Source organism: Catharus ustulatus, chromosome 20, assembly GCF_009819885.2.
Source record: "Catharus ustulatus isolate bCatUst1 chromosome 20, bCatUst1.pri.v2, whole genome shotgun sequence".
NCBI lineage: Eukaryota > Metazoa > Chordata > Aves > Passeriformes > Turdidae > Catharus > Catharus ustulatus.
In genome coordinates this window covers 4,941,667-4,966,692 of record NC_046240.1, presented here as the reverse complement: position 1 = coordinate 4,966,692, position 25,026 = coordinate 4,941,667, and the positions used below count along the sequence as shown (strand labels likewise).

General features: G+C 53.9%; 1 protein-coding gene across 1 annotated transcript; it reads right to left on the bottom strand.

Moving 5' to 3' along the window:
* Positions 1 to 762: 762 nt before the first annotated feature.
* On the bottom strand, positions 763 to 23,347 carry EVPL (envoplakin). The gene is made up of 22 exons (XM_033076392.1): positions 22,982 to 23,347; positions 17,552 to 17,651; positions 16,954 to 17,108; positions 16,220 to 16,343; positions 15,464 to 15,589; positions 15,159 to 15,197; positions 14,365 to 14,526; positions 13,744 to 13,851; positions 13,051 to 13,146; positions 12,700 to 12,825; positions 11,740 to 11,886; positions 11,441 to 11,595; positions 10,080 to 10,177; positions 9,375 to 9,556; positions 8,493 to 8,671; positions 7,948 to 8,086; positions 7,270 to 7,463; positions 6,807 to 6,957; positions 6,161 to 6,244; positions 5,965 to 6,075; positions 5,296 to 5,388; positions 763 to 4,577 (listed from the first exon to the last, which is right to left on the bottom strand). The coding sequence occupies exons 1-22, from the start codon at positions 23,053 to 23,055 to the stop codon at positions 1,128 to 1,130; spliced, it is 6,093 nt and encodes a 2,030-aa protein (XP_032932283.1). The 5' UTR covers positions 23,056 to 23,347; the 3' UTR covers positions 763 to 1,127.
* Positions 23,348 to 25,026: the final 1,679 nt, after the last annotated feature.

Here is a 25,026-nt window from a genome sequence, read left to right as displayed (position 1 = left end):
AACCGGAGACCCTGCAGAGCCTGGGCAGATCTCAAACTGGAAACTTGCTGATGCTGGGCATTACCTACTAGCAGGAAGGTAATGGGAGCTGAGTGTGCTGTGCCTGCCAGAGTGGGAACAGTTTCTTCCTGGAATCCAGACTTCAAATTCCAGCTAGGCTATATGGAAATAAAGGCTATGCTGCTGGTCTGGTGAGTGAAGGATGGGGAGAAAAACCTCTACTCTCATAGATTATTTTGGGTATGTTGGAGTTCCTGAATTGTATCAGCTAAAAGAGCCCTTGGGAGAGGGGAAGGATCAGCTGATATCAATAGAAAGTACTTTTCTCATCCCATAAACCCAGGGGATGTTCCACAATAGTGTAGATACTAGGGAAGAGTATTTGGGATATGAGAATTGCTTGTTTCAGGAAGGACTGAAACAGAGGAGTAACTTCCTTCTAGTTCACCTAAAGAAGCAGCAAGTGTGGATTTTCCAGTAGTGTTGGGTGGGACTGCACCCCTTTGGTGTTCAAGTCCCTCTTTTAGAGGTGTTCAAATGACCAGGAAGTAAAGTCCCATTGGTTTTCAGTTTTAAATATAACAAAATCTTTTAAAAATATGGACTCATAGACAGAATGATGCTTGAGGGGGTTCAGTACTGGGAGATCAGGGAGAGCAAGAATCTACAAAACCTGTGTGGATTGGGCTGCAGGGCATGGGATTGCATGGGGGAGGAGTAGCTGTGCCTTCAGCCACAGCCTGCAGAGACAACACAGCCACAGACACTCACTTGCTATGTTTATTGCATGCAGAATGACCCAGCTGGAAAACACTCTGTCTCTCCCCGCTTTCTGGGCATAGCCACGTTTAACCTACCGCCCATGAAGTTCTCTAAATCCACCCCTCTCTGGGCTGATGAGGGAACAGCACCTGGGAGCTGTGGAGGTTCCTCCGTGGCACACCCATGACCACATTTTCTTCCTCACACGGCTGAGCTGTGTTGGGAGGCAGGTAGCTAAGAGAGAAGAGTAGGCAGCCCTAAATGCTAGATGCTCCATTCCTGTGAGCCTGCTGCCTCCGTGGGGAGAGGTGTTGTGAAGGGATGAACTCCTCAAGGAACCAGCCCCACTCTGTGCCTTGGTCCATTCAGTGCCTGAACCGTGAGAGCCGGGGGGAGCGGCTGGCCTGGTGGTACCGCTGATACCCCTCCGACGCCGCCGGCAGCAGCAGGAGCTGGCTCAGAGAATCCTTCTGGCACAGGGCCATGGCCTCCTTGTAATTGATCTTCTCTTTAGTGACAGGGTCAAGGAGATCTTTTTCATAGTTGGACTCATCCTGGAGCCTATTGGCCAGGTTGCTCGTTATCATCCCCGTCTGGACAGCTTCCAGCACAGGGATGCGACCAGTTTTCTTGGGATCGATGAGCCCTCCAGTTAGATGCTGGACTTGCAGGTAGGGGAAAGCACTGTCCTTGGTCATCCAGCCCTTCTGAACTGCTTCCCCCACAGACAGCCTTCGCTTGGTCACAGGGTCCTCAATGCCTGTGAAAGCTTTCTGGGCATTGAGCAGTCTCTGCATGTAGGTCCTGTCAATCAGCCCCCTCTCGATCGCCTTATGGACCGAGAACCGGTCCCTGGAAATGAGGTCTATGATGCCCCCTGTGGCAGCCTGGGCTTCCAGGAGCTTCTGAGCTGTCATGGGATCGAGCAGCTTCTTTGCAACAGCAGTTTTGATGTTGTACTTGGTGTTGGTGGTGGTGTCATACACCCCGGCGATGGGGGATGTGTCATCACATATTCCCTTCTGTGAGGCTGGGGGGAAGAAGGTTTGGGATTGGTGGGTGGTGGGTGATGTGAGAGGGGATTTGGAGATGATGGAGCCAATTGAGAGGGATGAGGGAGGCTTGGTTTCCCCAGCCACCAGCAGGGCAAATTCAGAGATGGGAATCTTGCCATCCCGGTACAGCTGGTACTCCTCCTTTGTGATCCTCCTCAGCCTTAGCGCATCATCGATGGAATACTGCTTCCCACTCTTCTTGTCAAGGAGAAGTGAGACCTCCCCATTTGGGCCCAGGGTGGTGACTTCTTCCCAGTCACACTCCAGCTCTTGCAGCTGGATGTACTGGCCTCTGTCTATGATACCTCGCTTATAGGCTTCGTAAGGGGACATGTCCTTCCCCGTGTCCGGGTCCAAGATGGAGATCTTGGTGGAGAGGTTTGTCTCTCTCATCTGGGTCTCGTGGTTGATTTCTTCACGGTTGACCTTTGACTGGAGATCCCGAATGAACCTCTCCTTGTTGTAGATCTGGTCCTTCTCCCTGAGGATGTCTGCCTCCAGCAGGGAGACCTCATGTTCCAGCTGCTTCTTCTTCTGCCTGTCATTCTGGGTCCGCTGGCTGAGCAGTTTGGATTCCTCCCGAAGGAAGAGGACTTTCTGCTGCTTCTGCCTCTCCAGCTCCCGCAGCTCGCTCTCCAAGCTGGCTCTCTCCTGGATGGCCAGGTTCCTGGCTTTCTGCAGCTCTGTCTCTTCACGAGCCCACGTCCTCTTCATGCCTTCAGCTCTCTCGATCTTCTCCCGGAGCCGCCGTACCTCTTCTTCTGCCTTCTGCTTGGCTCCCCTCTCCCTGCTCAGCAGCTCCCAGATGCGTGCACGTTCGCTCTCCAGAGCTCTGTCCTTTTCCACTCGAATCACCTCCTTGTAAATGGTCTTCTCCTGGGATTTCGTTTTCTGCAGGACATCAACTTGCACCTGTAGGTTCTTGCATTCTCTCTGCAAGCTCAGCACCTCCATCTTCTCCCGGTCCAGCTCCAAGCGCAGGGTGCTGGCAGACTGTTCCAGCACTGGATCCTTCTCCAGCTTCACCACTTCTTCCATAATGATCTTTTCTTGCACTGGGGCTGGCCTCTCCTCCAGCTCCTTTATTCTCAGTGTAATTTGCCTCATCTCCTTCTCCAGTGCAAGCCTCTTGCTTCGATCCTCCTGAAAGTTGAGCAGCTTCTCTTGCTCTTCCACCAGCACACGAAGCTGCTGCGCGTCGCGTTCCAGGCGACGCCTGTTGCTCACCTCCTCATCCAGACTGCGCCTCAGCCTGCTGTGCTCATCCCGGAGCTTTGGATCCTTCTGGGTCAGTATCACCTCTTGAACAACCACCTTCTCCTCTGGCTTCCTCCTCTCCAGCAGCATGTATTTGTTCTGCAGGTCATAGATGGCATCCTCTGCAGCTCTCCTCTTCTGGGACATGTTACGCACCTCCTGTCGCAGCCGATCGGCTTCTTTTTCCAAGAGTGGGTCATTCTCATATCGGATCACTTCCTTGTTGACCAGCTTGGTTTCCACCTTGGATCTCTCCCTCCTCCATTCATCCCTTTCCCCCTGCAGCCTAATGAGCTGCTCCTGGGTCCTGCCATTGGTGTTCACAAGTTCATTGAGCTGCTCTTTCAGCCTATCAATTTCTCTGAGAATCTCTGGACTCTTTTCATGTTTCACCACCTCCTCTATGACCTCCTTAAACTCCACCTCTGGTTTTTGTGACCTGAGGACTTTGAGCTCTGCTAAGGCCTCTTCCACTTCACTGTCAATCTTTGTCCTTTTCAGAGTGACCTCCTGCAGCTCCCTTTTCAGGTGTGCAATCTGCCTCTCCGTTTCAGGGTCCACCAAGAAGATCTCATTGACCCTCTCTTTCACCTCTATCCTGGGCTTTTTCTTCTCTGCGATGCTGTACTGGCTCTGCAGCTCTCCCAGCTCACCTGTCAGCATCAAGTTTTTGCTCCTCTCTTCTTCAATCAGAGTTTTAAGCTTGGAAGTCTCTTTCAATAACTCTGGGTCCTGCTCTACCTGTTTCACCTCCTTAACAATAATTTTGGGTTCTGCTGTTTCAATCAGTCTTTCCACCTCCTCAATCTTGTTCTTCACTTTCACTATCGCTTCTTCTGCAGACTTTCTTTTGAAGGATTCCTCATCAATTTGTAACTGCAGGGTCCTCACAGACTTCACCATTTCTGGGTTTTTCTCCAGTTTGATGAGCTCCTTCACCACCACTTTCTCTCGGATGTTGGGCTGCTTTCGCTCCAGCATGTGCAGCTCCCTCTTGTGCTGCTCAAGCTCAGAAGCAGCAGCCAAGCTTTCCTCCTGGAGACGCTTGATCTCCTGACGCAGACTGGCTGCTTGGCCATCCAGGCTTGGATCCTTCTCAATTTTTGTGATCTCTTTGGTGAGGAGCTGGGCAGGAGCGACCTTCTTCTCACTCTCCATCTGGGCAAGCTTACGGCTCATCACATCAATGTCTTCTTGTAGGCTCTGCCCCTTTCTGCCTTCCTCTTCAATCTGCTGTAGCATCCTAGACAGGCTGCTCTCCACCTGTGGGTCTCTGTAGTATTCAATCACCTCTTTTTCTTCCACTCTTTCAATGGGCTTCTGTGTTTTCAACATCAGCAGCTTGTTTCTGTGTTCCTCCAGGTCCTCTTCAATCCTGGCCACTTTCCTCCTTTCCTCCTCCAGCTGTGATTTCAACCCCTCAGATTCCCTGCTTGTTGTGGCTTTGTTTTCAGCTTTCTGGGTTTGCTCATGTACAGCTTCAATGTCCTCATGCACTTCCTTCTGCAAGGGAAAAAATAATAAAAAAAAGAATTTTAAAAAAGGCAGGCAAGCCAAGTAATTCTTTTAAGGTGACTCAGAGATCTTTTAAATGACATGGCATGGTGAGAGACAAAACTGGCACAGAATCCTCAGGCAGTCTTCAAATAAGGCTGTTTGTAAATGGAAAGTGAGGACACAATCCCATCATCTCAAGGTGGGCCTTGTGCTGCCTTCTTGTATCTGCAGCTGAGGCAGAGCATCACAGCCAGTCCCCAGCTTAATCTCTTGTGCTTCCTGAACCCATTAAAAGTCACCCAGTCCTGAGACCTTTCCTACAGGTGGTTCAAATCTTAGAAGGGTATAAAAATCCTATTGCTGTGAAGTGTTTCCAGAAGGTTTTGAGCACTGAATTCCAGCCACACCCACAAACAAATCTAAAATTCTCAGTCTGTGATTATTCATTAGGTATGGCTCTGAGAACTGGACTTAAAAGCCCTAATTTTTTTTTTCAAATATAAACTACAGCTTCAGTAAGGAGCTGAGGGTCCCCAGAGGTGATGAGAGTCAGTGTCACTGAAACTGTGGGTTCTTGTGGTCTTTTTCTCAGAGAGGTTTCCATTCCTGCCCTTCCCCACACCTGGATGTGGAGGCTCAGGGAGGGGTGGGGGATCCCCAGGCTGAGCAGATTTGAACCCCAGTTCAGAGCATCCCAATCCTGCAGTGAGCTGTAAGCTGGTACCTTCTCCACAACCTTCTTGGCAAACTCCAGCCTGCTGAGCTGCTGCTTGTTTTCTGCTACCAGCTCCATGTAGAGCTTGGTGACTTCATTTTCCTGCAAAAGAAAGAGCAGTGAGAGCCATGAGCCCTCACCTGGGCATAGCTCTGCTGTGTGGCAGGCTCTGTGTCCAGTTTTGTGTAGGGCACAGTTCTAGGGATGAGTGACTTCCCATCTGACTCTTTAGAGAGACACAGAGTTTAAAGATTGATGCAGGAGATCCTGTCCCTGTTATCTGAATGTCTGTTAGATGCCTACAGGCCTACACAGGGTCCAGTTTTCCAAATTCACGGATGGAGAGCAGGTGGAAAAGCCTCAAGGTGATGCAGGGTGTAACTGGGAAGAGCACAGGGAAGCTCTGGCTCCTTCCTCTCCCCACACACCCACCCTGTAAGTTTTATCTCCATACACAATGTGGTGAGGAGGCAACATCAGCAATCTCAACCAAGGTGCAAGGCACAGCCCTAATTCAGGATCTCTCAGGCTGCTCTGCCCCAGGACAAAGGGATCCCTGAGGACTCTGACTCTGGGATTGGGACCATAATCAGTGGTGGCTGTAAGAGTGGATTAAGGTCTTGCAGAGGACATTGGGGCAAGGACAAGGGTTTCCACGCCTTCATCTTAACATTTTACCTGGGCCTGGATGCTTTCCTGCAGGGGGGTCACACGCAGCCTCTTTGCAGCAGAGTCAGCCAGGGAAGGGTCCAGAGAAGAGCTGTATTTGCCTGCTTCAAGCTCATAGTCCTGTTCAGAGCAGACACAGGACAATCAGATGGGATCTCTTGGGTGAAATGCTGAGAGAGTGATGAATGGGAAAAGCCCTCCTTACATTGAGTGTGGACTGCACGTTCTGGGACAGCCTGATCAGGGCGTTCTTCTCAGGCTCCTTGCTCTGGATCTCCCCCACCAGCCTCTGCAGGAGACACATGTGGTGTTAAGGACACACTGAAATATTCTTGCAGCCTAGAGAATCAGCTCAGCTGAGGGAGTGGTGGGAACAGGAGGACATTTAGCAAGAGTCTCCAGGGTTTTAGGGTATCTCAGCAGTGCTATAACTTGCCCAGGACCTCCCACACTGATTTATCACAAATAAGATAAATAGCAGCCAACACAGAGACCTCTGCAACTCCTTGTCTGAACTAGTGAGCTTAGAGTCTGCTTAAATAGAGAAAAAAGAAGGACTTGGATGCAACATCTCAGCCTAAGGTGCAATATTTCAGGATCTGAAAGTGTCCTCTCCATGGAGATTTCAACCTGGAGGTGATGGGACAGATGAGGACACCAGCACTGCAGATAAAGCCAGCAAGGTGAGATACCAGGTAACACCATCCATGGCTGCAATCCTTCCCTGGTTCAGTCACTGTCATGGGGGAGCACACAACTGGGAGCTGGCTGGTACTATTTTGCATGTGCTGTTCACAAGCAAATTGCCCCATCCCTGTGAAGTTACAGGCTGTTCTTGCCCTGGCACACACCTTCTGTGCCTGCAGCTTGTAATTGATCTGGCTTGGCCCATCAGTGGTCTTCACTTGGTGCTTGGGTAGGTTGTTCATCCAGAACATCAGGTTCTCATTGGAGTTTTGGAACTGCTGGTAGGTGAGGCTGATGTTTCTGAGGGTCTTCTCTCTGTACAGCACAAAAGTGGACAGGAACATTAAGGGGAAGGGCAAAGATTCCTAGGAAGGAAGGTGAGAGGTGAAAATATCACCACAACAAACACCAGGATAACAAAAACAAGGAGGTAACAACTGATGCCTGAGTGGGGAGCACAGCCCTGGAAGCTCAAAGCCTGTGCAACTACACAGCAGGACACACCTGGTCCTCAGCATTACAGGACTGTGGCCAGGATCAGATCCCACAGTGAAGAGCACACTCAGGGCTCTGACCCCTGCCCCATCCACCTCAGCTGGGAGGAGCAGAGTGACCCCAGGTCCTCACCGCTGGTCCAGCTGGTCAGCCACGGCGTGGTAGCGATCATTGAGGAGCTGCACCTCCCTCTTCTGGCGGGGCAGGTCAGGGCAGTACTCCTGGAAGTTGTTCTGCACAGCACTGCAGCTGTGCTCAGCATCCTTGAGCCCCCGGTTCAGCTTCAGCACACAGTCCTCCTGCGCCACCAGGTCCCGCCTCATCTTCTGCAGGGAGGAAAACAGACACCTGGTGTTTGCATCAGTCAGGGCAGCACCCAAACACCTTCCTAAAGCAGCACTGGGGGCTGGCCTGGCTCACTGAGGGACAGGCAAGGTGGAAGAGGTGAGGGAAGCTGGGAAGTGAGGGGGCTTGGGCAGTGCACTGAGAAGTTTTGGGGAAGGCAAAACATCAGGTCAGTGTGGGTGCCAAGGATGGGGGGAGGAGACTGGGAGCAGGAGAGATTAGGGATAGGAGTGAGGCACAGCAACAGAGATTAGATGCTGAGGGTGCCATGATGTATTTCAGGGACAGAGTGTTTTACTGTCCAGTGAGAGCAGGTCAGCCTGCAACACCAACATTAAACCTTCAAGGCACAAGTCCTCCTTCATCACTGGTGCCTCAAGGTGCTCAGACAAATCCAGCTCCTCCCACATTGCTCCCCAGCTCAGGGATGTCCCACCCTTCGTGAGAAGCCTGCTGTTCCCCCACCTGCAGGTCATTGGCCCGATCCTGCAGGGCATTGGGGGATGCAGGAATGATGCTGTCCTGAGCCAGCTTGGCCTCAAACGTGCTGACAATCTTGTCTGTGTTCTCAATCTGAGTCTCCAGGTTCAGGGCAGCCTTGGCCCTGGGAAAGGGGAAAACAAAGGACAAGGTTAGCTACAGAAACCCCATTCTTCTTTTCTCCCTTTGATGTTCAACCTTACTTAAAATTAGAGCTTCTGCAACATGTCAGAGAACAAGCAGTGTGCACTCACACCCCTGTCATGCTGCTCACAAGTCAGATGTGTTGCAGTTCAGCACACAGCAGATCTGGGACACACACCCACTGTGCTGGATTTTCCATAGTGAGGGGATCTACTCACAAATTACACACAGGAACTCCTTCAGAGGTGCTTTGATGATGGATGGGAGGTTTCCAACCTGTGCTGGACCTCAACCAACACTCATATAGATCAAAAGCATTTTCTGTCATGCTTCTGTGCTGGCACACCTGTGCAAGGACACTTCCTTCCCTCCTCCCCATCACTCACTTCTCGTTGTACAGGCTGGAGAGCATATTGACATCGTTGTATTTGCTCCTGAGGGCATTCAGTGTGACAGGGAGCTGGGAAGCCGAGGTGCTGGTGGGTCTCTTGGAAAGGTAGGTCTCACATTCCTTCTGCAAGGCATCCTTGGCTGCCCCCAGGTTCTCCAGTTTCTTTGTTGTTTCCTGGCACACCAGATGGAAGCACAGTCACCCAACACAGCCATAACAGTGCTGCTGTGGAAATGTGTTTCCCTCAGGGGCGGATTTGGCTGTGGGGCTCAGGGTGTGGTGCCCCTCTCATAAGGAGCTGCCCCTTGGGGCACAGCCCCATCCAGACTGGGGCTGTCTGGCAGTGGCAGGGTGTGGGAAAGAGATCCACATAGACAGAGATGGAAAAAACCTTCTTGCCTGAGCCCATCCTGCTGCCAGAGCTGGATAAATACCCACAGATGAAGATGGAATAAGCTGAAATACTGCACACCCAGACCTTGACCCTGGGGCTCCAGGGCACTGCCTCTTTCCTGTCTCACTGTTTACAAGTCTGTACATCCCATCAGGTGAGACAAGCTAGCCCTTGGATTAATTCTCTCTATCCCTCAATCTATTTGTTACAGACTTGAGACTGTAGGGTGACAGCATTCCCAAGACTGGCACCAGGACCACAGCTCTGAAATGAATGGACCCTCTTGCTCCAGAGCCAAGGGAACATTGCCTTTCCTGAGGGTTTCATTTTGTCCCATTTACAGGGTTCAAGCCACCCTGAAACCCTTGAAATTGCAGCATGGTTTTCTCTTTGGAGCACCAGCTCTCACCTCCTGTGTTATTTCCATGTCATCCTGCTTTGGGCCAAGGACAGCTCTACCAAACTGCTCCTGCTCCAGCTCACCTGCTGCTGTTTGATCCTCCTGCCAAGGTCATCTGTAGGGTCACTGTAATTCACAGGAGACCTCACTCTGGTCAAGACCTCCTTCTCCACCTGGACCAAGTCCTTGCCAACACGATCCAGGCTGCTGAGGAGCCGGTCAGCTTGGGGATCATCCTGGACTGCTGGAGGGCTCCTGGACAGAGCTGCAGTGAGACATAGCTTGGGTTAATCCCAAAGGAGAGACAAAGCCAAGTGCTGCCATGCAGACACATCCCTTCTCAGCTTTGCTGGGAGCCTTTGAACTACAGCTGTGGGAATAACACAGATAACCCAGGGTTGGGATTTAGCCTTGGCTGCCGACTCATCCCACAGCCCCCAGCTAGGGAAGAGAACTGCAAGGGACCCAGATTACAAAGCAGGTTTAATTAAGGTTTCTGGATAGGCACATCCCCCTGAAATCCAAAATACCCTCCAGCTGTTGATGGAGCTGGAAGTCAATCTGAGGCTTGAGAGGGGCAGCAGACTTGGAGTGAATTGCTGAGACAGGAGTCAGGTTCTCCTGCCAGCTGCTCTTTGCCATGGAGGAGAAGGAATCCTCCCACAGGGAGCTCTGAGGTGTCTGTGTGTGAGCTGAAGGTGCCTCTGCCCACCCTGGGTGGGTGCTCTGTTTCCAGAGCTGCCTCTGGAGAGGGCTGGACTCTCCAGGCTTTGTCCCAGCTGACAAACCTTGCTGGCTGGGCTGGACCTGCTCCTTTTGGCTGCGTCTCAGGGTGCTCTGAACCGCTGCTCGCTTCTGCTTCACCGTGTTCAGCTCCCCTTCCAACCTGTGAGCAGAGAGGGGCATCACCAGCCAGAAAGGGACACAGCACTGACAGAGCTCCATGGCTGTGCTGGGAATGTGCCCCAAAGGCAGGGGAAGGTGCCCTCAAAGGCTGGGAGCCTGCAGCCTGTTGTACTGAGAGATGTCCCTTAGGAAAGGGAGCAGCAGCAAGAGCAGCTGGTTGGTTTGAGCAGCTGAGTTCTCTCAAGGAAGTCAGTGTTTCCAACTGCCAGCAGAAGCTTTCAAAGCTGCAAATTTATTTCATATGGTTGCAGTGCTTTGCAACCTTGCAGGAAACAAGCAGAAGTGGCTGTTTCTGTGGCTGCTGCACTAGAAATGCCACATCTCACTTGTGAGGGTGGTTCCTGCCTAATGAAGCTAGAGCTGGGATCTGCCAGAGCTGGAAGAACCAAAAAATATTTCTGGGTGAGGAAAGAGTCATGGAACCAGAAGGAGGGGGAACAGGAAGGACAAGGCCAGTTCTCATCCTTGCTGTGGACTGTTCCAGCTAAACACTGTGTGTTAAAAACAGCAATTCCCAGCTTGCCTGGCTGCTGTTCCTCTGTGCAGAGGAACTGAATTTCTGTTTTAAAACACTCATGAAACTCATAAATCCAAAGGATTCAATAGTCTGGGATGTGTGAAGAGGGTTCCACGCTGAGGAACACAATGAAGCAATCACATCCATGGCACTGGGAACTCAAGCTCCCACTTTGGGCTTGCCTGCATAGCTCTGAGTGTGGGCTTGGCCTTTCCTGGGCACTTGAGCAGCACTGATTTACCCAAATGCCTGGGGCCATGATTAAAAAGGCAATGCCAACCTCCCTGAACCAGCACCCATCCTGTGGGAACTGCAGGATCTGACTGAGCAGGCAGGCAGCAAACCTGCACAGAGGCTCAAGCAGCATTGCTCAGTCTCCAGCAGAGCAGATACCACAGATAACTCTGTCCTGTTTGGCAAGTCCCAAGCTCCAGACTGATTCTGCAATGAATTTAGTCAAACCTATGCGAGTCACATGTTTGGGTGAAGAAATCAAGCCTGACTGCCAGAAAACTCATTGACAGTGAGGTCTGTACAGTGTGCAGGGATGTTGAGGAATGGTAGACACCTGAATGAGACATCTGAGTGTGAGAAAAAATCCCTCTCCAGGAGGGATTTAGTACTAGAGAGTGGAAAGGGGTGTCCCCAGCTGCTGTTTCTCAGGCTGGTTATGACTCAAGACAGTCTGAATGTCTCTCTGGGTCAGGGTCTCTGCTGCAGACTCACCTATTGACCTTGTCTATGGACTCAGGGTCAGGAGGAGGGATGGAGAAACAAGCAGAAGGTGCCTCCTGGACCACTCCAGTGCTGCTCTGGACCACCCACATCTCTGGGTTACTGTTGTCCTTCAGAGTGTACTTGTCCCCTCTGGTCAGCTGCACCTGGGAGAGGACACAAAACCCAGTGAAAGGCTTGGATTTCTGGCCCTAAGACAATTCCTCACACCATGGAGCCAAGATCTGGGGCAACCAGAAAATAATCCAGCTCTCTGCCCCTTCTGGGGGTGCTGCTAGTCCAGCCCTCACCTCCCCAGCATCCCAGTCACAGAGGGTGTCCAGGCTGAGGGGCTCAGAGGGACGTGTCCTGCGCAGTTTCAGTGGGCTGATCTCTTTGCTCCTTCTCTTCAGGTCACTGATGCTCTTCTCTGCCTGCTTCAACACCTTCTCCTCGTTCTAGACAAAACAGGGGAGAGTGGTTGTGACCAGGTTTGGGTAAGAAGGAAGGGGAGGCTCACACTACAGCTGGTGTGCTGGGACCAATTCTCTGTTTTTGTGGGGTTGGGAGTTTCTCCATTCTCAATCCCTCCATGTCCCTCCTTCCCCTTTCCATTGCTCTCCTCGCTTTCCTTTGCTCACAGATCTGCCACTGAAGACACAGCCTGGGTTAACCTTAGGTGAACCCACACTTTCATATAAAATATCCTGAAGAAGTTTTCTTTTTCAGAAATGGAACACCTGCCAAGAGGTGGCTGCATTCCAGTGTCAGAAAGAACCACGATTGCAGCAGCTCCTGAGAGTGAAATGTGTTGCATCCTTGGGAAGACACCATGGTGAACGTGTCCCCTCCCTCTCTCCAGGGCAAATCTTCCTTTTCTATCTGCACCTCACCCCTGAGGTCAGATTTCTTTATTCCCTCCCTTGCCCTTGGCTCATGAGCGCTGAGGAGATGGGAGGAACTTTCCCTGCTTGGATGCCAGTGGCTCACCCTCTAACCAGTGTCTCATGTTGGGGACAGCACATGGCTTCTCCCTGCACTCCTCCACTCTGATGGTGACCTGGGGCCTGGCTGAGGGTCACTGCTGGGGACAGTGCCATCTCAGTGTGGATCTTCTGGGCTTCCCCCTCCCCAGCACAGAGCTGGGCTGAGCTATCCCTGTGGGATTATCCACCCACCTCTTCCCCTTCCCCTCTGTCATTTATTGGGGATTTTTTAACTTTGGATTTGCCCTGAGGTCTGGCTGGTGCCACCAGCCCTGCAGGCCTCACCTCCAGCTGAAGCAGCAGATCTGACACCACCCCAGGGCTGTCTTTGTTGAACTTGCTGTATTTGGTGTCCAGGTCAGAGCTCATCTTCTTCAGGGAGCGGCTCACAGCCTCAGCATCATCCTGGAACTGCAGGTGTGGGCAGGGACACAGTCAGGCATGGGGGGACAGTACTGTCTCCAAGCCCAGTGGGGTCTCTCAGCACCTCTAAAGATGATTTTTTGAGGGTGTTTCCCAAAATACCTTTACTAGGTGCAAGCAAAGGCTCTCCCATCCTCACCCCTTTGTTTCTCTTCCCAGCCTCCCCACTCTGGCCTGACCTGCAGAACCATGGCCCATGAATTTGCTGTTTACCTTCTTATAGCTCTCCACACTTTTCAGCTGGCTCTCCTGGCAAATGCAGAGATTCAGGAAATTCTGCCACTCGTTTTTCAAGGCTTCCTGGTGAGCCTGTGTGGGGCAGAGCACATCTCAGTGGGTCCCAGCTGGTCCTGCCTCCCTCTCCACTCGTGTCCTTTCCTCAGTAGTCCCAGGGATCAGAGGAAGAGCAGAGACTGTGCCAGGCACTGCCTGATGCTGAGCCGGGGTGAGGACACCCCTGAGGAGGACCTGGCTCACACAGAGCAGCCATCACCTCTCTAGTGCTCCAGATCCAGTGTGCTGGGGACTGAGAGCCCAGCTCAGCCTGGCACTGCATCTGCAGGCTTGGAAATACAGCCTTGGAGGCTGGGAGCTGCTCTCACTGGGGAGAAGTCACACCATGTCAAAGCTGGAACTTCCCACAGTGTGAGGGTGGCTGCACTGATGTGTGTGAGCAGTGGGAGCTGATGTTGGCCACTATCTCCTGGAAATTTTGGAAAGGGTGAGGACCCTGCACTTCCCTCAGGTTCCCTGCAGGGCTGGAGCAGGCAGGATGCTGCAGTGAGTGTGGAAGGAAAAAGTAATAACTGCAGGGAGGGGTGAAGGAGTCCCCTCTGCCCCACCACCTGGGGCACAGAAACTCTCCCATTCCCCCACAGGGCTGGGGAAGAGACCCCCTCTCCCTACCTGGATAGGTTTGATGGCTGGGTGCTTCAGCTCAATCATCCTGTCCCCATCGTCCTGAAGGTGGTTCACAAACTCCTCCTGCCTGAGCAGCTCGTTGGACTTGAAATCCTGGAGGGAAAAGAAACTTTTTGCCCTTGGGAGCATGCAGGGAGCACAGAGTGGTCTCCTGGAGCACCAAACATAACAGAGAAAAGGCTCCCAAAGCTCAGACATCCTTGCTTGTTTGTTTTTTAAAACAGAAGGGGCTAGGCAGAGCTAAAACAAATTAGACACACTCAAGCCTCAGAAAGAATCAGGGCACTCCTTCAAAGAGCATTTTCCTAAACAATTACCCCCTCATTTTCTGTGTCCCAGCACATGGCAGTCGCTGGGAGTTGTACTGAGTTGAGGCTGATGTGGCACTGAGCCCTCCCTTCTCTCTGGCCATGGGAATCCTCCCTGACCTGTGTGTGATCCCACCTGCAGCTCAGGGGCTGCAGGGCTCACACACAGCAGCTGGTCCCTCATTCCAGCGTGGACCCAGGGGTCTCTTTCCCCTCTGTTCTGGAAAGCCTCACTGGGTGTCCCCTGCAGATCTTGGGCAGCCTTTCATGGCCACGCTGCCCCCACCCCAGGGCTCACCTCGTACTCCCGGCGCACGCTCTGGACATCCAGCATCTGGTCACTCCAGTCCTGCTTCAGGATCTTGGTCTGCTGCTCTGTCAGGTAGCCCAGCTCCTTGGTGCAGCCCTGGAGGTGGTGGTAGAGGCTGCCAAGGCTCTGCCCTCGCCAGATGGAAGCTTTCTGCACACACACAGGACAGAGGCAGTGTCAGTGCTCGGCCTGGGGAGTCCCTCTCCAGAGAAATGTGCCACCACTGCCCCTTATCTGACCGGGCTGCTGCTCCCTTTCCCTCCTCACAGACTTTGTCTAAGCAGAATCCCAGGTGTGGGCTGGTGCCTGGGGCAGTCTCAGAGCTGGCCCAGCTCTGCTGCATTTCTCACAAAATCCCATTTTCAGCATCAACCTTCATGGGCCCAGATGGATAAACCCAGGACCTTCTCCCTGGCCACCTCCTTTGCTCATTTGCTCTCTGGAGCCCTTGTTAGGGATCAGGGCAAGCCTCCACATCTGCAATCCTGATTGGAGAAGTGTGGCCAGGATTTCCTGGTGCCCACAGAGGAAACTGCAGATCCATGACCCATGAAGAGGAGACACATGGATCTCACCCTCAGCACTGCCCTGAGCACAGCAACAGTTATTTCAGTTTACACCTATTCCAAAGAGGGATGGAAATGGGGAAATATGAGGGACACAACTTTACTTTGCAAGCCCAGGGGTGGCTCCTGTTCTGAACTGAGCACTCCCTGCCCATCAGGGATGGTGTTGCTCTGCTATAAGACCCCATCTGCTCAGAAAACCACCAAGAACCTTACCAGCAAGTCCTTGTACTGGCTTTTTAAATCTGCCACATCCTGGGTTACAGCACAGCCAAGACCAAGGAGGTGAACAACAACAACAACAACAAAAAGACAAAGAAAAGCTGTTAGCAAAACATGTGGTGAATGCTGCTGAACTGAATTATGGAATGTGCTTTAGAAACCATCCAGGAGCCACCTCCCTGGCCCCCCATCCCTCTGCAGAACCAGGGTGGGCATTCACTGTGTGGAGGAGCAGAAGGGACAGAAGAGCAGGGTCCCCAGGGGTGACAGGAACAAGGAGGGCACAGGGGGTGCCTTACCCCAGAGCGCAGGTTCTTGATCTGGAGCCCGTAGGCTTCGATCTCCTTCTGGAGGATGTTGTGCTCAGCTATTTGCTTCTCCAGCTCTGACATGCCAGGGCCATACTGTCCTGCATTGACTTGTTTCTGTGCAAAAGGAGTCGGGGCAGACACTAAAGCAAAAGCTTCATTTCAGGGGGAAACCCCAGGCAGTGCTGGCAGGGCATGAAAAGATCTGGGACCTGACAGCAGTCCAGGGGGAAGGGAGGGGATTTTTTTGTTGTTTCCCATTATTGCTGGTGGTTGCCATTTCCCCAGCCACACACAGGGGCAAAGATAACCAGACCACATAACTGAGCTGAGCCAGCCCCCTGCCCATGGTGAATGCATGGGATGCACTTAATTACCATCCAGCTTTCAGGGGAATCCAAATTGGCTCCAGCCTGGGCACTCCACATACCCAAACCCTGCAGTGTGAAATCTGAAAGGTAGGGCTGTAAAATCCTAGGAGACATCACCTTCTCCATCCTTTCATCCCACAGCAGGACTCTCTACCTGAGCCCCCTCTGGTAACTCTCAATATGAAGAGATTAATTCAGAGGATGCTCTAGAGGGTTTTAAGAGGTAAAAGGAGAATTTTTCTTCCACCCAGACCCACTGAATTATTCCCACCACCTCCAACATCCCTGCAGTGGCTGGCACAGCCCTACAGACAACAGTAAACATGATCTGGCCTGGTAGGAGATGGGAGATAACACCCAACCCCAGCTCTGTTACCATCTTTTGGTCCAGGATCCTGGCCCAGTCCACCCTGGGCCCCACCTCGGGCACGTTGAGCTGCTCGTAGAGGGCTCGGTACTCGGCACAGAGCTGTGTCACACGCTCATGGAGCTGCTGGATGCTGCCAGGGCAAAGGGACAGGTCCCTGTGTCAGTCAGAGAGCCAAGGTGGGCCTTGAGGAGCCCAGATTTCACTCACAATACCCAGGGTACTTTGCTGAGCCTTTGTGGCACTGTGTCCTGTACTTGTCCTGTTCTCCATCTTCAGGGGTGTCTCAGGAAATACTGCCCAGGAGGATGCTGCAGGGAGGTCAGGGCTGTCCCTTCCCTCCTGACTTCTACATAGAAGGGCTGGAAGTGAAGAGGAGCAAAGCACCAGAAGCCAAAGCACTCCCACACCCACCTCTGACTCTGTGCTTGCCCCAAATTACAGGTATTTTTAGGGAAGGCAGAGGAAAAGGGGACCTGCTCTGAGAGTGGAGCCACATTTTAGCTCTGCATTTGTCATCAGGGCTCCCAAAAGACTGGAGCCTCTTGGGCAATCACTCTGGCATTCACTCTGCATACCAATATCTTTAAAATAAATTGGCAGAAAAGATGATTTTAAGGCTAAACTCTGTGGGAAAAGAGTGAAGCTACAACTCATGGCAAGGACTGGCGTTCACTCCATGTCCTGAGGAGGTTCCCAGTTGCTCAGTGCCCTCATCACACCAGTCTCTCCACTGCACTCACTCTTTCTCTATCTCAGGAGCCTGTGGGTGTCTCAGCCTCTTGGCACGGTCCACATCCAGGAAGAGATCTTTCAGCAGGGTCTCAGCTTCCTTCAGGTTCCTGGCATTCTCTGTCTGGAACTCAAAAGCCTTGTTCTTCTGGTGATTGCTGGAATCCTGGAGCCCAGGGAGACAGAGGAAAAATCCTGCTTGGACCACACAGACCTCCCAACGCTTTCCTTGGCCAGCACAGAGGCTCTGGATCCTCCACACAGCCACCACAGAGGAGCCCTGGTGCCCTCCTGCTCCAGCTCCCTCCTGCCAGGGGCTCTGAGGGTCAGGCTGGCAGCCTTGGGGGTGTGGGAGGCACAGGCTGTGCTGCCATAGCTGAGACAGCCTTGGCTGTGCAGAGCCTGAGGCATGGAGCAGAAGGAATCTGAGAGCCTTGGGATGCAGCCCCAGGGACTGGGAGGCTCTGTGGGGTTTTTGTTCCTCCCCAGCCTCCAGCCAGCCCCCAAACCTGCACCAGCAAGCACAGAGCAGACATCTGATCTGCTGTCCTAGACACTGCATTTCTAGGCAAAGCCTTTCACCTGCCACCACCCCCTGCCAGCACTGACCTGCTTGAGCCTGGACTGAGTCTCCAGGATGTCCTTCTCCACCTGGTCAGCGTTTGTCTGCATGCGGGAGATGAGCACGGCCAGCTCGTTTGTGGAGGACCTGAGAGAGGGAACAGCAAAGCAGAGGGGTGGGAAAAGCAAAGCTCAGGACCTGCCCCAGGCCTGGTTCTTCAGCCCCTTCCCTCACTGGGTGTCTCAAGGAGTCTGAGCTGTGGCCAAGGGCACGGACACACACAGGAGCTGCTGTGCTCAGGGTGAGAGTGCTGGGGTGTGCTCACCACCCAGCCCAGCTGCACAACTCCCTGCTGCAGATCTCAAAACTCTGTGTGGATTCAAAAAGACATCAGAGTGGGAAAATAATGGGGGATAAAACTGCTGTAGGGTTCCCCAAAGCACCAACACCACTTCTGGGGTGGGAAGACCTGGAGCCAGCTCGCTGGGGGTCAGGGGAGCACCCTGCACAGGCAGCACAACATGCTCACCCTGTCTGGAGGCGCTTCCCTGGGTGCTGCCCTCGGCTGCTGGCACAGGCAGCCCCTCAGCCTGACCCAGAGCTGCCACCCTCCCATGTGAAGCTCTCCAGCTGGGCCCAGTGGGACACTGGAGAGCCCAGTGCCACCCCAAGACTGGGCTGCAGGGGACAAGGACTCTTTGTGCAGCCCCTCTCGCTGTTGTGGTGTTTTCAGAGCTTGGGGAACAGCAGGAAGCTGAGTCAGGGCAGGTTTAGGTTGGATATCAGGAGAAGGTTTTGTACCCAGAGGGTGCTCAGGCACTGAACAGGCTCTCAGGGAAGTGACCACAGCACTGAGTCTGTCTGAGCTCAAAGAGTGTTTGGACAATGCTCCTAGCACATGGTGGGATTATTGGGGTGTCCTGCACAGGGCCAGGACTTGGACTCAATGATCCTGTTGGGTCCCTTCCCCACTCAGGATATCCTGTGATTCCAAGACTCCAATTTCCCAAGGCCATGGCACACCTACCAGCCCTCCTCCTCCAGTGAGGCTTCACTGAAGGTTCCCAACAACAGGTCCTCACTGCTGTCACCCCAGTGCCACCACACAATGACAGAGCCATCACAGCCCTTACCCCACCACCACCCCTGCTGGAGCAGCCGGATCCAAAGCCTGCAGCCAGGCATGGGAAGCACAAACCTCGGTGCCACCTTTGTCCTCATGTCCTGTTCTCACAGCATCTGCCCTTGAGGACAGTGCTGGCCCTACCCTGCAGGCAGGGAGAGCACAGCCCTGCCAGGATGTGGGCAGAGGCAGGAGGGTGTGGAGTGATAGCATCACACAGGGATGGAGCCCTCGGAATGCTGCTGAGGGGACAAAGTTCAGCAGAGGCTGAGAGCATTATGTGCTGCTGCTGGGATCTGAGACTGGGGGAAAGAGTTTGAGCAGCGACAATGGGATGTCACTGGGGGTCAGTTGGAGTGGGGGGATGCTTCTTCAGGGCAGGTTGGTACCTCTCTGGTGAAGAAGGAGGTAGAAGAAAAGTGATATCCTGCAGCACAGTCACCACATCTGCCCTTTAGCCATGTGCTTTCCTTCCAAGCCCCTGAATCCACAGAGGGGACAGGGGGAATTGATTCCCTTAATGCTCTGTCATTGCTCCAGCTGTTCCATGGTTCATTCCATGGAATGGAACAGATGCTGGGCTGTTCACTTATTACAGCCCCAAGTGACTGTAACGTGCCAGGGAGTGCCACAGTCACCCCAAGCCAAGCATTCAGTGCCACAGCTCCCTTGGGAAGTGAGCTCAGCCCACAGAGGAGGCACAGCCCCAGCGCTCCTGCTCAGCATCCTCCTGCCCCCTTTCCCCAGCTCCTCCCTTGTTTTTAATTTCCCAAGCATGGGCCTGCACAAAGCAGCTCTCAGCTGCCCCGGAGGTTTGGGGCTGGCAGCATCTCCTGCCCGGAATCAGCAAAGGGAGAGGGGGCTGTGCTGTGCTTCTGCAGGTCTGACTCCAGCAGCACATCCATCACCATCCAAGCATCATTCCCTGCTACAGCCTGTGTTTTACATCCCGTTAATCATCGCTCCCACTCCATCCATGTCCCTTCCTGGTGCAAACCGCAGTGCTCGGGGAGATGCACAAAGGGTGGGAGCAGCTCAGGGCTGAGCCCGAGCAGGCTGGTAGCTCTCAAAGTGCCCCCTCCCCAGCAGGTTACACAATCTCCCACTCATCCCTGACACGCCTGGAATGAGGTGGTGTCCCATGAGCAAATACTTGAGCACCACCCAAATTTCCTGCCCGGGCTCTCTGCGCAGGGAGGAGAATGTGAGTCACGGGCTGGGCTGGGCTGGGCTGGGGACGGAGCCTCTCCCAGAGCCTCTCCCAGAGCCTCCCCATCGCCCCCCAGGAGCTCCGGCTGGGTTCAGCTCCTGCCCAAAGAGCGTGGATGGGGTGTCCTGTTTGAGCCCATCCCGGTTTGTCGTGTGGCTGTGGATAACTCTGTGCTGCTCCAAGAGGGGAGAAGGGAGGATCCATCCTTCCCAGGCATGGTAGATCACCAACAAAATCCTGTTTATTCCTGCTGGCACTCCCTTTCTGGTTGCAGGAAACACTGGGGCTCTCCATCCCTCAGCTTCTAAGGTTGGGCACAGAAATCTGCTTTGTTTAGGCTGGGCCACAACAAAACTATGGACTGAGAAGATGTCAGGAACCTCCTGGTGACAGAGACAGCCCATCCCAGCCTGTGCTGCACGGGGCACCTGAGGGAGACCAGGATGCTGCTGCTAACAGCCTGATTTTCAGGGAAACAGGGATGATTCCTGGACATCATCATCTCAGGAGCAGCAAGGGTGTACTGAGAGGAGTCTGTGCAAACAGCCACCCGTGGTGACAGGGATCACTGTCCTCCTCGGGGTGTCCCCCTGCCCATCCCTGCCTCTGCCCCGTTCCTGCCAGGAGCTCTCACTCACTGGGCCCTCATTTCTGGGTGAACATTTGGGCAGCCTGGCATCAGGTGGGAGCAGCCACGAGCTCATGTTGGACACCCCCAGACCCCAAAATTCGGGTCCAGCTGCACACACAGAGCATGGTACAGCCACAGCCTGGGGATGGTTGAGGACAAGGCTGGGCAAAGCTGCTCCTCCTCAGGAGCCAGGGCAGCCTCCTCCCTAGGGCTATCTCATGCCTAGGAGAGGCACAGCACTGTTATTATCATTATTAATTGGTTCATTGCTCGTTCCACTTTCTGCCTCCTGGACAGTCCAGCTGCACACAAGGGACGGTGTCTCTCAGCAGCAGGACTGTCCCCACTCCTGGTCACTCCTGGCAGGGCACTTCGGGCAGGACCACAGCACCACCCACTGCAGTCCCTGCCCCCTCTGTCCCCTCCTCACGGGGACTTTGCTTAATGGCCACAGGGCCCAAAGCTGGGTCTGATCTCCCTGACACACACCAAGCCCTGGCATATTTTGATTTGCCAGCAGATCCCAGCAGATCACCACTGACACCCTGCCAGTTCTGGGTCAGTACCTGACCCTCTGCCTGTCCCCAGGACCCACACTGCTCCAGACTGACTGGGGAGCAGAGGGAGATGGTGGGAAAAGCAGCAATCCCAGGAGATGAGTTGCCATCCACCTCCCAAACCACCCACAGCCTTTCTCAAAATCACACCCAGGCACAGCCAGTCCAGCCAGATCCAATTCAATTCCACCTTCTCAAGAGTTTTCCCTTTCAGCCCTGCAGTGCCTCCACCTAGAGCAGGGCACATCCAGGATGTCCCCAGGGACAAACCTGTGCTTGTGATGCTTCCCTGGGATGCATCCACCAAGTGGAGACAGCAAAGGAGGCTCAACACCCCAGTCCCAGGGACCAAGAGCCCTCTGTGGGGGTCCAGCTGCTAATTATGAATCCCAGAGACAGGGAAACTCAGCTGCTGCTGAGGCTCTGGCCTTGGGGCCACCAACATTTTCTTGGGGCCATCTGCAGACTGTGTGCTGGTGGCTGCTCCCAAGACAATTCATCCTTCATTTTCTCAGCTACTTTGGGCACTGACCAGGCCCCAGGCCATGGCCAGGTGAATTAGGCTGTGTCTGATGGTTGGTGCCTCCTGAAACAAGCACAACTAGCTCAGTAATTGCTGTGCTCCTGGCTCCAGCCTCCATCCTGCACGGGAAGAGCTGTGAGGTCTTGCTGGGATGCAGCTCCAGTTATTCTGAGAGGTTCATGCTGGGGAAGAGCCTGCCCAAACCCTCTGCAGGGTCCTGAGGAATCCCCAGCCTGCTTTGGGAGCTGGCAGGGGAGGTGGAGAGATTGCATTAGCAATGCTGAATGAAACAGAGCCTGACACAGCTCCTGGGAGGTGCCCCACTGCAGCCAGGCCCCAGCAAAGCTTGGTGTTCAGAGAGCCCCCAGACCTGCCTTCGAGATTTTCAGCTCCACTGAAGCTTCCCATGGCAGAGGTTCAGCTCCCAACCTCCCCCAGCACCCCCAACCTTGGAGGGGTCCCCTTGTCCCCAGGCCCTGCTGCCCTGCCCAGCCACCCCCTCTTCAGGGGCTGTTGGCTGACCTGGGGTTTGGACCCCAAACCAGCACATTTGGGGGCCAGCACTGTGCTGGGACCACCCAGGTCTCCACACACACACACAAAAACCAAAAACACTGTCCTGGGCTGCTGCTGGTGGTGCCAGGAGATGTGGCCAGCACTCCCTGCACGCCCCCTTCTCCTCAGCACAACCCCCCTGGCAACTTCCTCAGCTTCCAACCCTGGCAGGGCAGAGAATTCCCATGGAATCACTGAACACATGCAAAATTGCTGAGGAAGGTGGAAAATAATCCTGAATTAACAACAGCAGCAGGAGGGAGGGATGAGATCTCCCTGCAGGAGCACTCCCTGATCCCAGGGAAGCATCACACACCCCATTCCCTCAGAACTGAGGGGATCTCTTCATAAAATCACAGAAAGGTTTGGGCTGGAAGGGACCTTAAAGACATCCAGTTCCAAGCCCCTGCTGTGGGCAGGGACACCTTCCACCAGACCAGTTTGTTCCAGGCAGGTCTGAAATAGGCAAACTCAGCAATTCAACCTTAGAGCAGCCACCAGCAAACCCTTCCTCACCCATCTCCACCACCTGAGCAGCAGCAGACTGAGCATCCTTCTCCAGGGATCCCAGGATCTGGGACCCACCATCGAGCAGACCCCACTCCACCAGGCACAGAGGCTTTTATCCTGCTCCCACCTGCCCAAAAGGGGCTTTTTGCACCTCCCTGCTCAAAGATCCCAGCTCTGAGCACATCCCAGGGGCTGCAGGGCACTTCAGGAAGGAACACAAACAACATCCAGGCAGCACATTTGGTATCAGCTCCCAGCAAACCCCAACCTCCTGCTGCTCCACAGAGGGATGGCAAAGACGTGGATCACCCATCCCTTGTCCTCCCCAGGGTCACACAGCACACACAGAGCACAGGGCTCACACTTACTTGCTGGGTTTGACAGGGGAACCTCTGCTGGGGGAGCTTCTGCTCGGGGAGCTTTTGCCCACCCCCTTGAACATGTTGGCCAGGTCCCAGCTGCTGTCCCGGGCTCGGCACGGTCCTGGTGGGCTCTGGCTCGCTGCTCCGGGCTCTGGGGATGGAAGGACAGGACTCAGGCAGGCTCGGTCGGGGCGAGGTAAAGAGCAGCTCCGGGAGGCTCCTCCCCAACGCAGGTGAGCAGCAGCAGCAGGGATGGAGGCACATCTGAAAAAATGACTCGACAAACCAGTTCAGGGTGGAAGGAGCAGAGCCCCAGAGGGAGAACGGGAGACCTCGCCCTGGCTCGGAGAGGGTTTGGGCTCGCACAGCCACAGCAGATTCCCAGCAGAGGGACAGAGAGCTCTGTGCAGGGAGGAAAAGCTGGGAACGAGACCTGGAGGGAGGGCACTGCAGCCACCCAAGCTCCTTGCAGCATCTGTTTAAAATGCTACAGAACTGCAGAATCCCCACGGACAAGGCCACCCAAGCGTTTTCCAAGGTGGCAGCAGCAGTTTGGGGATCTGCAGCTCTCAGAACATGATGTTATTTTACAACCCAGCAAACTTTTGGGCCCTGGCTCCCGGGAAAACACGGAGGGCTCATGGCAGGGCGAAAGTCAGCAGCTCCAGCACAGCAACCCAGCACCTCAGCCAGAGGGATTCAGGCTCTGGGACAACCCAGCCCCAAAGATCTGGGTCTGAGGCTCTGCCCAGGCACCCTGTGCACACAAGACCTTAGACCAGGCTTTGCCTCCGGGCAGCTCTTTCCCCTCTCTTGCAGAGTCCAAGTGGTTCCCAGTGAGCTCAGCATCACCCTGGCATCTCTGTGGCTCCTGGGGATGCCCAGTGGGGCTGCCCAGCCCCACAGCTCTCCCTAGCCACAGCCAGGGCTGGCTACCTGCTGGATTCAGATAAAGCCGAGTTCAAAGGTCCCCACAAACCAGGAACCCTGTGTTTCAGGCTGATCCAGCAGGAATCCCACAGCAACAGGGGATCTTACCCAGTGCAGGACCAGGGAAGGAGGGCAGAGGTTGGAGGAGGAAGGGGACAGGAGAAGTTGGGGGTCACAGCCCCCACATAAGCACCAGCAAGACACCAGTGATGCCAACACAGGTTTGTAGCTGTTCTTAATTTTTTGTGTGGTCCAAGGACAACCCAGGAGCAGAGGAAAAGGCCCAGGGTCCATTGTCCCTTCCTGGGTGACCTCTTTGTCCTCTTTAAATTTAAATCACACTTGTCTCAGGAGAGAGTTAAAGACACAGGATGGAAAGTGGTCACTGAGAGATCACCCCTTTGCCACTGACATCCCACTGACCCATGACAGCAGTGATGCTCTCTGACCAGAGCTGCTGGAGATCCCAGGAGGATCCCCAGACCAGAGCCAGTCCCTCTCAGTGGCATCCAAAGGCTTTCAGTGACCTGAAGCCTTGCCAGAGATGAGAGTTGAAAGCATTTGATTCCATACAGACCTGATTTTGTACCCACACAAAACAGGAGCATGGGACAAGCTCTTCTGCTGTTTGCATGGGCCAGGAGGGGATTAATTCCCTGTAGATTCAAAAGAAACTAAATTTGACAAGATGAACTGCCTGTAATCCCCTGGAAAATCCCCTGGCACGTGGAGGAAGTTCTAAGAATTAGCACCAAGAGTAAACCAAACACATACCAACAAGCCCTGTGGACAGCCTGCTTCCCAAGCCATCCATCAGCCTGGAGCCCACAGCTGGGGCTCCTCACCTGCACAGCTCCAAGACAGCACCTTCCTCTCCCCTGTGTGACAAGACACAGCTGTGATCCTTCCCCAGCCAACCCCTGCCTGCAGAAGATCCCTTGGAAATGCAGAGTGTTCCAAAGGCGGCAGCCCTTGCTGTCAGCCCTGTGCACACAGACACACGCCCTGGCAGCAGCCAGCTGCCTCTGTGCCACACACACAGGACAGACAAACACGGGGATGATCTCTGGGAGGAGAGCAGAGTCCTTGGCAGAGCACCTGGCTGCTCACAGACCATGTGA

Coding starts and splice junctions, on each gene's coding strand:
- EVPL (XM_033076392.1), bottom strand. CDS start 23,055: ATGTTCAAGGGGGTGGGCAAAAGCTCCCCGAGCAGAAGCTCCCCCAGC. Junction 13,852..14,364: donor GCGTGCGCCGGGAGTACGAG/GTGAGCCCTGGG, acceptor TTTTCCCTCCAG/GATTTCAAGTCCAACGAGCT. Junction 9,557..10,079: donor GGTCCAGCCCAGCCAGCAAG/GTTTGTCAGCTG, acceptor GTCTCACTGCAG/CTCTGTCCAGGAGCCCTCCA.